The sequence below is a fragment of the Macaca mulatta genome, chromosome 17, assembly GCF_049350105.2.
Source record: "Macaca mulatta isolate MMU2019108-1 chromosome 17, T2T-MMU8v2.0, whole genome shotgun sequence".
In the NCBI taxonomy this organism is placed as follows: domain Eukaryota; kingdom Metazoa; phylum Chordata; class Mammalia; order Primates; family Cercopithecidae; genus Macaca; species Macaca mulatta.
Window position 1 is genome coordinate 25,484,068 of NC_133422.1, and position 14,209 is coordinate 25,498,276.

General features: G+C 39.5%; 1 protein-coding gene across 1 annotated transcript in view; it reads left to right on the forward strand.

Moving 5' to 3' along the window:
- Positions 1–3,884: 3,884 nt before the first annotated feature.
- The window catches only part of LRRC63 (leucine rich repeat containing 63), a 63,415-nt gene continuing 53,090 nt past the window's right edge, over positions 3,885–14,209 (forward strand). Inside the window, exon 1 of the mRNA XM_015121039.3 lies at positions 3,885–4,101. Coding sequence (XP_014976525.3) covers positions 4,017–4,101 — 85 coding nt within the window. The 5' untranslated portion in view covers positions 3,885–4,016. The remainder of the gene's footprint in view (positions 4,102–14,209) is intronic.

Sequence of the window (14,209 nt, forward strand, 5' to 3'; positions counted from 1 at the left end):
AAATTAATCATTGTAAGTTGTTTTAATAAAGTTAAAAGTTTAGCACCTAGTGAAGTAACTTATGCATAGTAGGTTTCCAATAAATGATTCTGGAATGAATGACTAAATTCATAAAGGCACTTTTGAAAACAGACAGACATTGTCCTTTCCTTGTGTTTGGATTTTTTTTTTTAATTCCATGATAAAGGTTGCATGACATTTCCTTATTAGTAATTTTTGTAAAGGAATCCCAGGATCTCCGGTTCAAACAAAGGAAATAACTATCACCTTGAAAGACAAAAAGAAATAATTGGCTAAAATAATTAAAAACCGAAGTGTTTGTCTTTACAGTGAAATATGGGGATAAAAAAAGTAGCAGCTTCTTCAAAATATCTTTATTAACATTTGAGAAAATATAAAATGATTCTCTAGGCAACAGCATGAAAACACATGAAATAAGTGGGTACATTTAAGCCACTGTGACTGGTGAAGAAGACATTTCCCCGTACATATAATTAATATAAACAGGTAAATTCAGACCAATAAAACATCTCTTTCTCAAAAGCATTTTAGTGCCCTGTGTTACACTGGAGACTCAGTAGTTGAACAAATATGTGCTCAAAAATAACTATTCATTCTTTAACAGTACTTAAAAAAACTAATATGAACATAAAAACACAAATTACTCCATTATTTCCATAAGGTAAAATATTAGGTTAAAACTATAATGGCCAAACTGTTTAGTAAACTTCTGTCCTATTTCAAAGGTAAATAGATAAATAAGAGACAGGTCTATGGAAAATAAAGAAGATGTCTAGCAACACTTTTTACATCATTTCAACAGAACCAACAGCAAATCTAAGGTTCCCCAAGCATTTCCCACTTATTAGGGAAATCGATAGCACTACCTGCGGGGTGCCTGCGGTTGCTTTTGCATAAGGCTTTTATCTCATTTTAGCAACATTTAAAAAATGCAGGATGTCTATAACCTTGGCACTCATCATTACACTGGCATCTTTAGTACAATTTGCTAATAGAGTGAAAGCACTGTGGTTCAGTTTGGGAAGCTTCTTCATAAGGTTCTGCCAAATTGCAAAGGGGATGGAACAAATAAATAGGCTGACTGTGCGTACATCAGAAAAAGCAGACCCTTAAAATCAAACAGGGAGCTATTCATTATTTCAAAAACACATTATTTTACAAAAGAAGAAATAAAATAGAGGGGATAATATTTTCAAAAATATAAGAACTATAAAATAATCTAAATTGAATTTCATTTGTCCTGTCTAAACCCATCCTACACCGATACATCATTTCTATAGACAAAGCGGGTCAGATGTGTTAGAATAACATATATACATATAAAACATACTAAGCCATGGATTTAATTTTCATAACTATCTCATTTGCCTAAATGTTTGGTACTAAGTGGTAGAAATAGAAAACAAAATGTTCACACCTGAGAAGATTACATATTAAACCGCCCGAGGTTTTAGTCTGATACTTGCTGGAAGAGATCTACAAGGAATGAAACCTGGATGCCTGCGGATTCCACGTGTGACAAAGCATTTTTTTAAAAAAGCATTCAGAAGGCTTGCTTTCGACTATGCAAAACAAAGCATACATTTTAAAGGCCAAACGTCAGTCAGTAAAACTCAATTCCCGTAGTTCTCCTGGTTCCAATGATCTTGAAGAGCATAGGTACCTGACTCAATTTATGCCATTTTTTATGCTTAAAAATATAAACATTTTTTCACATTTACAAAATATGCCCGATATATATTACTTGAGACTAATCTTAGCCATCAGAGCTGCCTTTTGTTTTCAGCTTTGTGTTTCTGAGAAACTAATGAATCTATGGTGCAGATACAGCCAAAGTGGAAATAAATTCATAGTCTGGGGCAGCAGTATAATTGGGACACAGTAATCTTACGATGAAAAGAAACAGTACACTAGCACTATAAAGGAAAACGAGTTGCATAATATTTTCCAGAGTCTGATTACTTTTTTGTTTAAACTTTTCTATTTTTTTCATTGTTTTAAAATGCATTTGCTACTTAAGAGAAAAAGGAAGACATGGGTATGGTGTGAATCTTGAAAGATCCCCAAAGCTAGAAAGATCTATACAGAAGTCTCTCATTTTCCAACTTCTGTTATAAAGTTCCTGCACTTGTACTTCGAAAAAAACCAAACCTGGAAGGAAGCTCTACCTAGTTTACTTTCTGAGTTCGGATTTCCACATCTATCAGATAAGTTCTTTCTAGCGCTCTTTCCCCCTCACATCTCCAGAGAAACACGCACATTTTTGCAGACACACACGATGTATCGATCACTGCACACACAGGTTCATCAACACCATGACAGAGGCGACACTTCACAATATGATAACCGGAACAGAGGACGATGACAGTGAGAAATGGGTTTCTTTTACAGCCCGCTTGGATCCCTAATGCCCTTATTTCTACACAATCCAGCCTCAGCCAGGAACTTTAAAGGATCAGAAAGACAAAACAGGTTGCATGAAAGGAAGAGAAAGAAAACCGAATGCCCGCTTTTCGAGAGCACTGCAAAATTAGCCCCGGGACCCGGCTGCGCAAAAGTGCAGCGTTAAAGAATGCCAGCCCATATTCTAGACACCCAAGTAAAGCATCCTGCAATAGAGAGAAGTAAATAATAAATAATAGTGGTTATTGCCATTAAGCATAAGAATAGTAATAACAATTGTCACCACGGCGTTCCGTACAGCAGCTGCACGTGGAGCCGGCTTCTCCTCCGGCCCCCACGGCCCGCAGCCTCCCCTGCAGCCCCCCAGGGCGGCTGAGTAAGGCGAGAGGACTTCGAGCGCGCCGCGCACTGGGCTGGGCGGGCCCCTCCCCTCCCGGGGCCCGCCCCGCCGCTCCCGCCCCCGCCCCTGCGCCTGCGCGTCAAGTGGCTGGGCTGGCTTAGCGGATCCCGGTTGCTAGGGTGTGTCTCCTTGGCCTCCTAGAGGGTGGGGATCCGTGGTGCTTCTTCGGGAACAGCCTCCTGCAGGAAGACCCGCCACCTCGCTGGACCTTTACCTCGCTGCCTAGATTCCGAGGAATAGGAGATAGGAGACGAAAAGCCAGTTGGTTTGGGAAGCGGCTGATTATCCTAAAGGGTAGTGTGGGAGTCCAGCACTTCCGTGCACCTCTTTGGGTACTACGGAAGGGAGATTTCCAGCATCGAGTGGAATATATGACCAGGGAGTACACCTTGAGCGCTTGTGTGCAGTTATCTTTTGGCGGTAAACGGCCCATTTGTGCAGTTCCAGGGTGTTCCCTTCTAGGCTATCAATGGAGTAGTGCCGTGCCAGGCACTTTTGATGTTGCCCTGCAAACTAAAAGCACATTTTGGGGGTGCATCTTCTGGCATCATTTCTAAATAGCATGAGTTGGGATCCAGCAGCCCTGGGAAACCTCATTATAGTGAAACCTATCTTATTGTAGGATTGAATGGTTTTGGCCCAAGCAAATGGCTTGTTGAAAAACAAGCCATTACAGAAAGAAGACAATTTGTTTGTGAATGGTTAGATATGGTGGGTCTTCAGAGGCTTATCTAATGAAGAGATCGTCTACACATTTCTGACCAAATTCTTTCTACATTTATAGTGATAACATTTTGGAGGGAGAGAAAAAAATGTCATTTCGACTATTCTGAAAAATCAGTATTTACTAGTTGAAACAGCATTGGCAAATTGAACTTTGTACTAGCATGGAAAATTGTAGAAGGATCCTGGGTAGTAATAATACACATATTTTTAAAATTAAATGTTTACTTATAACCCTACATTTTAACTGGATTCTTTCTATTAATAGAAGTTTTAAAGAATTATTTTCTTACCCTCTTTTTTTTTCATAAAGGAATTCTGCTTGGATTCAGTAGAATATTGCAACAGAATGATTTTCATTAAGATGTAATCTAAATTCTTATTTCTCAACAATTCAAACATATTCAAAACCTTTTCAATTCTCACTTACACCAAGGATTATGAAAAACAGCACTTACTCTTCATTAAAATGCGAAAGCCCCCACTACTTCTTCGAAGACCCTTACCTCCAAAATTCACTAAGCCGTCTTTACATGAGATAAAAACCCGTACAGGTATGTGTATTAATCAGATATGTGTATTAACATTTATGTATCTTTCATAGAAATTCCTTGACTTGCACAGCTCAGAATCGCAATAAATACACTCACTAATAACTTACAAATGTTTGTTGTCAGATGAAAGCATCCAATTCAAGCCTACAGATGCATTTATTGATACTTATTGGTGGACTTAGTAGGTTCACGTTTACCTCATCGATAAAATTTACTTCTAACACCAGAATTGGTACTCATAGGGCTTTCTGAGTCGTGCGTGGATGTGTGCAGAGCACTGAAAAATTTGAGTCACTCAACACCCATGCCCCAGCTGAGGTGGAACAAAGCTACCTCTGCCTTCTTGTTTCAGCTCTCATGTTGTAAACAGGTACTGTGTTCCCTGTCTGTTTAGCGCTATGTTTCTTGAATGTTTTGTGCTTTTAGTTAGTGATTTCACTGTGGGCCCCAAGCATAGTGCTGAAGTACTGTCTAGTGTTCCTGAGCACAAGAAGGCTGTGATGGGCCTTACAGAGAACAAGATATGTGTTAGATAAGCTTCCTTCAGGCATGAGTAGTGTTGTTGGCCCTGAGTTCAATGTTAACAAATCAACTGTATATATTTATTAAAGTGTCTTTAAATAGAAACAAATATAAAACAAAATTACATGTTGATCAGTTGATGAAAATGTTGAAACCAGAGGTTTGTAGGAACCTAGCCCCATATTTCTCCTAGGAGAAATGGTTGAGTAATGAGTAATTCATTGTTTGCAGAACAGAACTACCACAAATAACGAGGACTGAATATATTTAGTGAGCAAAAACAGACCTTACCAGTTCCCTTCAGTAGTTACCCACTGGGATAGTGATTGTAATCAATCAATCATGTAAGTGAATGTAAAATTGCCCTGTGATAAGTGCTATAAAGTAAATATGAGCCACTTTTATAACTATAACTTTATATAATACTTAATCCTCTATTTCTGTGTATGGTTTCTATTCCCTCCTTATTATAAGCAATACAATTAGCATATTTTCTCATTTTCCCCTTCTTAGTCTCCTCTTCCATCTGATTTTAGTTGATTGCAGTTTTAGTGTCAACATTTATACTGTTCAAATATACCTAGTCTATAACTTGATTTATAATGTTAAATTATCATCTTTTGACCTATGACTATTAACAATATGTAACTCAACTTACCTGTAATACTGCCACAATTTCCTCTCTTACTTTCTCTCCCAACTTTTGTTACATGATTTCTACATCATCATTTCTACATTTCTAGAATGTTCTGCATTTACAATCTGCTCTGTAATAATACAGTATGCAGATTTACAGCTCAAGATTACCAGTTATCTTGTAGTTTCTCTATTCATCTTTTGTTTAAAGTTTATCTTCTAGTACAGAATTTCACAACCTTGGCACTATGGACATTTTGGGCTGGATGGTTCCTTATTTGGTGGGGAAAGCAGAGCTCTCCTGCTCCAAAGGCTCTTGACAAAGGGCTTTGCACATAGTAAGTGCTTGAATTTTTTTTTTTTATTTATTCTAAAAAACAAACAAACAAACAAAAAAACAGGATACATGTGCAGAACGTGCAGGTTTGTTACATAGGTATATGTATGCCATGGTGGTTTGCTGTACCTATTTACCCATCCTCTAAGTTTTCTCCCCTCACTCTCCACCCTCTAACAGGCCCTGGTGTGTGTTGTTCACCTCTCTGTGTCCCTGTGTTCTCAATGTTCAACTCCCACTTATGAGTAAGAACACACGGTGTTTGGTTTTCTTTTCCTGTGTTAGTTTGCTGAGGATGATGGCTTTCAGTTTCATCCATGTCCCTGCAAAGTACACGATCTCATTCTTTTTTATGACTGCATAGTATTCCATGATGTATATGTACCACATTTTCTTTATCCAGTCTGTCATTGACAGGCATTTGGGTTGGTTCCATGTTTTTGCTATTGTGAACAGTGCTGCAATAAACATATGTGTGCATGTGTCTTTACAGTAGAATGATTTATATTCCTTTGGGAATATACCCAGTAATGGGATTGCTGGGTCAAATGGTATTTCTGGATCTAGATCCTTGAGGAATCCTTATACTGTCTTCCACAATGGTCGAACTAATTTACGTTCCCACCAACCGTGTAAAAGTGTTCCTATTTCTCCACAGTCTTGCCAGCCTCTATTGTTTCCTGACATTTTAATAATCACCATTCTGACTGGCGTGAGATGGTATGTTGTTGTGGTTTTGATTTGCATTTCTCAGATGATTAGTGATGTTAAGCTTTTTTCTATATGTTTATTGGCCACATAAATGTCTTCTTTTAAGAAGTGTCTGTTCATATCCTTCACCTACTTTTTGATGGGGTTGTTTGTTTTTTTCTCATAAATATGTTTAAGTTCCTTGTAAATTCTGGATATTAGACCTTTTTCAGATGGGTATATAGCAAAAATTTTCTCTCATTCTGTAGGCTGCCTGTTCACTCTGATGATAGTTTCTTTTGCAGTGCAGAAGCTCTTTAGTTTAACTAGATCCCATTTGTCAATTTTGGCTTTTGTTGCCACTGCTTTTGGCATTTTTGTCATGAAGTCTTTGCCCATGCCTGTGTCCTGAATGGTATTGCCTAGGTTTTCTTCTAAGGTTTTTATGGTTTTAGGTCTTACATTGAAGTCTTTAATCCATCTTGAGTTAATTTTTGTATAAGGTGCAAGGAAGGGGTCCAGTTTCAGTTTTCGGTGTATGGCTGGCCAGTTTTCCCAGCACCATTTACTGAATAGGAGATCCTTTCCCGATTGCTTGTTTTTGTCAGGTTTGCCAAAGATCAGGTGGTTGTAGATGTGTGGCATTATTTCTGAGGTCTCTGTTCTGCTCCATTGGTCTATATGTCTGTTTTGGTAACAGTAACATGCTGTTTTGATTATTGTAGCCTTATAGTATAGTTTAAAGTCAGATAGGGTGATGCCTCCAGCTTCATTCTTTTTGCTTAGGATTGTCTTGGCTATATGGGCTCTTTTTTGGTTCCATATGAAATTTAAAGTAGTTTTTTCTAATTCTGGGAAGACAGTCAGTGGTAGCTTGATGAGGACAGCACTGAATCTATACATTACTTTGGGCAATATGGCCATTTTCATGATGTTGATTCTTCCTATCCATGAGCATGGTACGTTTTTCCATTTGGTTGTGTCCTCTCTTATTTCCTTGAGCACTGGTTTGTAATTCTCTTTGAAGAGGTCCTTAATATCCCTTGTAAGTTGGATTCCTAGGTATTTTATTCTCTTTGTAGCAGTTGTAAATGGGAGTTCACTCATGATTTGGCTCTCTGTTTGTCTGTTATTGGTGTATATGAATGCCTATGATTTTTGCTTATTGGTTTTGTATCCTGAGACTTTGCTGAAGTTGCTTATCAGCTTAAGGAGACTTTGGGCTGAGACGATGGGATTTTCTAAAACTACAATCATGTCATCTGCAAAAAGAGACAATTTGACTTCTTCTTTTCCTATTTGAATACCCTTTATTGCCTTCTCTTGCCTGATTGTGCTGGCCAGAACTTCCAGTATCAGGTTGAACAGGAGTGGTGAGAGAGGGCATCTCTGTTTTGTGCCGGCTTTCAAACGAAATGCTTCCAGCTTTTGCCCATTCAGTATGATATTGGCTGTGGGTTTGTCATAAATAGCTCTTATTATTTTGAGATATATTCCATCAATACCTAGTTTATTGAGAGTTTTTAGCATGAAAGGATGTTGAAATTTATCAAAGGCCTTTTCTGCATCTATTGAGATAATTATGTGGTTTTTGTCATTGGTTCTGTTTATGTGATGGATTATGTTTATTGATTTACATATGTTGAACCAGCCTTGCATCCCAAGGATGAAGCCAACTTGATCGTGGTGGATAAGCTTTTTGATGTGCTGCTGGATTCGGTTCACCACTGTTTTATTAAGGATTTTCACACTGATCTTCATCAGGGATATTGGCCTAACATTTTCCTTTTTTTGTTGTGTCTCTGCCAGGTTTTGGTATCAGGATGATGCTAGCCTTATAAAATGAGTTAGGGAGGAGTCCCTCTTTTTCTGTTGTTTGGAATAGTTTCAGAAGGAATCATACCAGCTCCTCTTTGTACCTCTGGTAGAATTCGGGTGTGAATCTGTCTGGTCCTGGGCTTTCTTTGGTTGGTAGGCTATTAATTACTGCCTCAATTTCAGAACTTGTTACTGGTCTATTCAGGGACTCGACTTCTTCCTGGTTTCATCTTGGGAGGGTGTATGTGTCCAGGAATTTATCCATTTCTTCTAGATTTTCTAGTTTATTTACGTAGAGGTGTTTATAGTATTCTCTGATGGTAGTTTGTATTTGTGTGGGATCAGTGTTTTTATTCTGTCTCTTTGATTCTTCTCTCTTTTCTTCTTTATTAGTCTGGCTAGTGGTCTATCTATTTTGTTAATCTTTTAAAAAACTCAGCTCCTGGATTCATTGATTTTTTGAAGGGTTTTTCATGTCTCTGACTCCTTCAGTTCTGCTCTGATCTTAGTTATTTCTTGTCTTCTGCTAGCTTTTGAATTTGTTTGCTCTTGCTTCTCTAGTTCTTTCAATTGTGATGTTAGGGTGTTAATTTTACATCTTTCCCACTTTCTCCTGTGGGCACAGTGCTGTAAATTTCCCTCTACACGCTGCTTTAGCTGTGTCCCAGAGATTTGGGTACGTTGTGTCTTCGTTTTTATTGGTTTCAAAGGACTTATTTATTTCTGCCTTAATTTCATTATTTACCCAGTAGTCATTCAGCAGCAGGTTGTTTGGTTTCCATGTAGTTGTGCAGTTTTGAGTGAGTTTCTTAATCCTGATTCTAATTTGATTGCAGTGTGGCCTGAGAGACTGTTTGTTATGATTTCCGTTCTTTTGCACTTTCTGAGGAGTGTTTTACTTCCAATTATCTGGTCAATTTTAGAATAAGTGCGATGTGGTGCTGAGAAGAATGTATATTCTGTTGATTTGGGGTGGAGAGTTCTGTAGACGTCTATTAGGTCTGCTTGGTCCAGAGCTGAGTTCAAGCCCTGAATATCCTTGTTAATTTTCTGTCTTGTTGATCTGTCTAATATTGACAGTGGGGTGTTAAAGTCTCCCATTATTATTGTGTGGGAGTCTAAATCTTTTTGAAGGTCTCTGAGAACTTGCTTTATGAATCTGGGTGCTCCTATATTGGGTATATTTAGGATAGTTAGCTCTTCTTGTTGCACTGGTCCCTTTACCCATTATGTAATGCCCTTCTTTGTCTCTTTTGACCTTTGTTGGTTTAAAGTCTGTTTTATCAGAGACTAGGATTACAACCCCTGCTATTTTCTTTTTTTTTTTTTTTTGCTTTCCATTTGCTTGGTAAATATTCCTCCATCCCTTTATTTTGAGCCTATGTGTGTCTTTGCATGTGAGATGGGTCTCCTGAATACAGCACACTGATGGGTCTTGACTCTTTATCCAGTTTGCCAGTCTGTCTCTTTTAATTGGGGCATTTAGCCCATTTACATTTAAGGTTAATATCGTTATATGTGAATTTGATCCTGTTATTATGAAGCTAGCTGGTTATTTTGCCCTTTAGTTGATGCAGTTTCTTCATAGTGTTGATGGTCTTTACAATTTGGTATGTTTTTGCAGTGGCTGGTACCAGTTTTTACTTTCCATATTTGGTGTTTCCTTCAGGAGCTCTTGTAAGGCAGGCCTGGTGGTGACAAAATCCCTCAGTATTTGCTTGTCTGTAATGGATTTCATTTCTCCTTCGCTTATGAAGCTTAGTTTGGCTGGATATGAAATTCTGGGTTGAAAATTCTTTTCTTTAAGAATGTCGAATACTGGCCCCCAGTCTATTCTGGCCTGTAGTGTTTCTGCAGAGAGATCCACTGTTAGTCTGATGGGCTTCCCTTTGTGGGTAACCTGATCTTTCTCTCTGGCTGCCCTTAACATTTTTTCCTTCATTTCAACCTTGGTGAGTCTGACAATTATGGGTCTTGGGATTGCTCTTCTTGAGAAGTATCTTTGTTATGTTCTCTGTCTTTCCTGAATTTGAATGTTGGCCTGTCTTGCTAGATTGGGGAAGTTCTCCTGGATAATATCCTGAAGAGTGTTTTCCAACTTGGTTCCATCCTCCTTGTCTCTTTCAGTATACCAATCAAATGTAGGTTTGGTCTTTTCACATAATCCCATATTTCTTGGAGGCTTTGTTCATTCCTTTTTGTTCTTTTTTCTCTAATCATGTCTTCATGCTTGATTTCATTAAGTTGATCTTCAATCTCTGATATCCTTTCTTCTGCTTGATCGATTTGGCTTTTGATACTATATATGCTTCACGAAGTTCTTGTGCTGTGATTTTCAGCTCCATCACTCCATTTATGTTCTTCTCTAAACTGGTTATTCTGGTTAGCAATTCGTCTAACCTTTTTTCAAAGTTCTTAGTTTCCTTGCATTGGGTTAGATCATGTTCCTTTAGCTCAGAGGAGTTTATTATTATCCACCTTCTGAAGCCTACTTCTGTCAGTTCATCAAACTCATTCTCCATCCAGTTTTGTTCCCTTGCTGGCATGAAGTTGTGATCCTTTGGAGGAGAAGAGGCATTCTGGTTTTTGGAATTTTCAGCCTTTTTGTGCTGTTCTTCCTCATCTTCGTGGATTTATCTACCTTTGGTCTTTGATGCTGGTCACTTTCGGATGGGGTTTCTGTGTGGACATCCTTTTTGTTGATGTTGATGCTATTCCTTTCTGTTTGTTATTTTTTCCTTCCATCAGTCTGGCCCCTCTGCTGCAGGTCTGCTGGAGTTTGCTGGAGGGCCACTCCAGACACTGTTTGCCTGGGTATCACCAGTGGAGGCTGCAGAAGAGCAAAGATTGCTGCCTGCTCCTTCCACTGGAAACTTTGTTCCAGAGGGGCACCCGCCAGATGCCAGCCGGATCTCTCCTGTGTGAGGTGTCTGTCAACCCCTGCTGGGAGGTGTCTCCCAGTCATGAGGCATGGGGGTCAGGGACCCACTTGAGGAAGCAGTCTGTCCCCCTTAGCAGAGCTCAAGCACTGTGCTGGGAGCTTTGCTGCTCTCTTTAGACCTGGCAGGCAGGAAGTTTTAAGTTGGCTGAAGCTGGACCTACAGCTGCCCCTTTCCCCAGGTGCTGTGTCCCAGGGAGATAGGAGTTTTCTCCATAAGGCCCTGACTGGGGCTGCTGCCTTTCTTTCAGAAAAGGCTGCCCAGAGAGGACAAATCTAGAGAGGAAGTCTGGCTACAGCAGTTTTGCTGAGCTGCAGTGGGCTCCACCCAGTTTGAACTTCCTGGTGGCTTTGTATACGCTGTGCGGGGGTTGGGGGGGGGAACTGCCTGCTTAAGCCTCAGTAATGACAGATGCCCCTCCCCCCACCAAGCTTAAGTGTCCCAGGTTGACTTCAGACTGCTGTGCTGGCAGTGAGAATTTCAAGCCAGTGGATTTTAGCTTGCCCGGCTCTGTGGGGGTTGGGTTCACTGAACTAGACCACTTGGTCCCTGGCTTCAGGCCCCTTTCCAGGGGAATGATCTGTTCTGTCTCACTGGCATTCCAGGCACCACTGGATTATGAAAAAAAAAAAAAACTTCTGCAGCTAGCTCGATGTCTGCCCAAATGGCTACTCAGTTTTGTGCTTGAAACCCAGGGCCCTGGTGGCATAGGCACCTGAGGGCATCTCCTGGTCTAGGGATTGTGAAGATGATGGGAAAAGCGTAGTATCTGGGTTGCAGTGCACCATTCCTCACGTCACAGTCCCTCATGACTTCCCTTGACTAGGGTAGGGAGTTCCCGGACCCCTTGTGCTTCCCAGGTGAGGCAACACCACACCCTGCTTTGGCTCACCCTACATGTTGGGAAAAATTCTTTAAGCATCGCTTCTCTACCCAATAAGACTGCCTTTCTCCTTTCTCCCATAGTATTCCATATTTACCCCTACGAACCACTTATTATAACTGTTTACCTGCCTAGTTTCTATACTAAATTGTGAGATATCTGTTGGTAGTAAGGTTTGTGTTGTATCATTGTACCCCCAGCACTATGTGTACAGCTGACACATGGTAGGTGTTAAATATTCATTGAATGAATTGATGAGAATGATAAATATGTGTTGTATTATCAAAGAAGGATGGATTGCACAGGGTTTAAGGTAGACTTTGAAAGTAAAAAATGATTTGAACTGGTTGATAAGATATTCCACATAGCGTGATAGACATGTGAAATGAAGTCGTATATGAGCAATTAGGCCTTTTTGGTTGTCAGAAATAATTGCAGTAACTAAGGCTTCATATTGGAAAGTAACGAGTCATCTCACAAAAAGGTGGCGTAAAGTAGTTCCTGTTCACTTAGATTTTTATATGCCAAACTAAGAAATCTGAATTAATACCGATTCTGATAATTCAGTGAAAACATGGTATGCCAATATCAGAAAACCAATGGGAAATTAACTCTGAAGACTAGGACGATGGCAGTGATGATCAGGGGAAAACCTTTTTTAAATTTTTATTTTCCTGTTTTGTTTTCATGACATTGGGTTTGAAGAGAGGGGTTCATAAGTATATGGGACTGTGATATTTTGCTGTCTCTCAAGTGCCATATTGATCAAAGTTCAAATTTTGTCTTCAAGTTCAAGACTTGGTTCTGAGTCAGCAGAGGTTAACCCATTGCTGCTGGGGAGTTGGGGTCTATTGGAAGAAAGAAAGGGACATTGGTGTGAATGATTGTGGAGGACTGAAGATTTCCAGAACCCATCTCAGGCCTTGGATGTTTTCAATATAGTTTATTTGTTGGGAGTTGCCAAAGCAGACCCCTAGAGCAACATGGAATGGCCAGGCTGATATTGTACTCAGAGTGGAAGGTTGTCAGGTGTATAGTGAACAGCTGATGAGAACACATACCTTCAGGGTTTCTTTTTCTCTGCATCCTCACTAACATCTGTTATTTTTTATCTTTTTAATAACAGCCATTCTAACTAGGGTAAGATAATATCTCGTTATGGTTTAATTTGTATTTCTCTAATCATTAGTGATGTTGAGCATTTTAAAATATAAGTGTTGGCCATTTGTATGTCTTCTTTTCAGAAATGTCTATTCATGTCATGCCTAAGGGGATTTTTTTTTTCCGTTGAGTTGTTTGAGGTCCTTGTATATTCTAGATATTAGTCCCTTGTTGTATGGATAATTTGCAAATATTTTCTCCCGCTCAACAAGGTCTTAGTCATAAATTATTTTCCTAAACCAGTGTCCAGGAGGGTTTTACCTAGGTTTTCTTGTAGTAATTTTATAGTTCTGGGTCTTAAGTTTAACTCTGTAATCCATTTTGAGTTATATGTTGTATATGGTAAGAGATAGGGATCCAGTTTCATTCTTTTGAATATGGCTGTCCAGTTTTCCTAACACTATTTATTAAAGAGGGTGTCCTTTCCCCAGTGTTCTTGTCAGTGTTGCTGAAGATCAGTTGGCTGTAAGTATGTGACTTTATTTCAGGGTTCTGTATTCTGTTCCATTGAGCATTTCTCATAGGGTCTCTCTTGGTTGTAGCAAATTCCCTCAGCATTTGCTTTTCTGGGAAAGACTTTATTTTTCCTCCATCTATGAAGGATAATTTTGCTGGATAGACTCTTCTTGGCTGACAGGTTTTTTTTGTTTTTTGTTTTTTTAAATTTCAGTACTTTGAATATATCACCTCATTCTCTTCTAGCCTGTAAAGTTTCTGCTAAGAAATCCACTGTTAAGACCAGGTACAGTGGCTCACGCCTGTAATCCCAGAACTTTGGGAGGCCGAGGTGGGTGGATCACAAGGTCAGGAGTTTGAGACCAGCCAGGCCAACATGGTGAAACCCCGTCTCTACTAAAAAAAAATACAGAAATTAGCTGGGCATGGTGGTGTGGGTCTGTAATCCCAGCTACTCAGGAGGCTGAGGCAGGAGAATCGCTTGAATATGGGGAGGCTGAGGTTGCAGTAAGCCGAGATTGTGCCACTGCATTCCAACCTGGGCGACAGAGCAAGACCTTGTCTCAAAAACAAAAACAAAACAACAACAACAACAACAACAACAACAAAAACGAAAAAAAATCCCACAGAAATCCACTGTTAGTTAGTCTGATGGGGTTTCTTTAT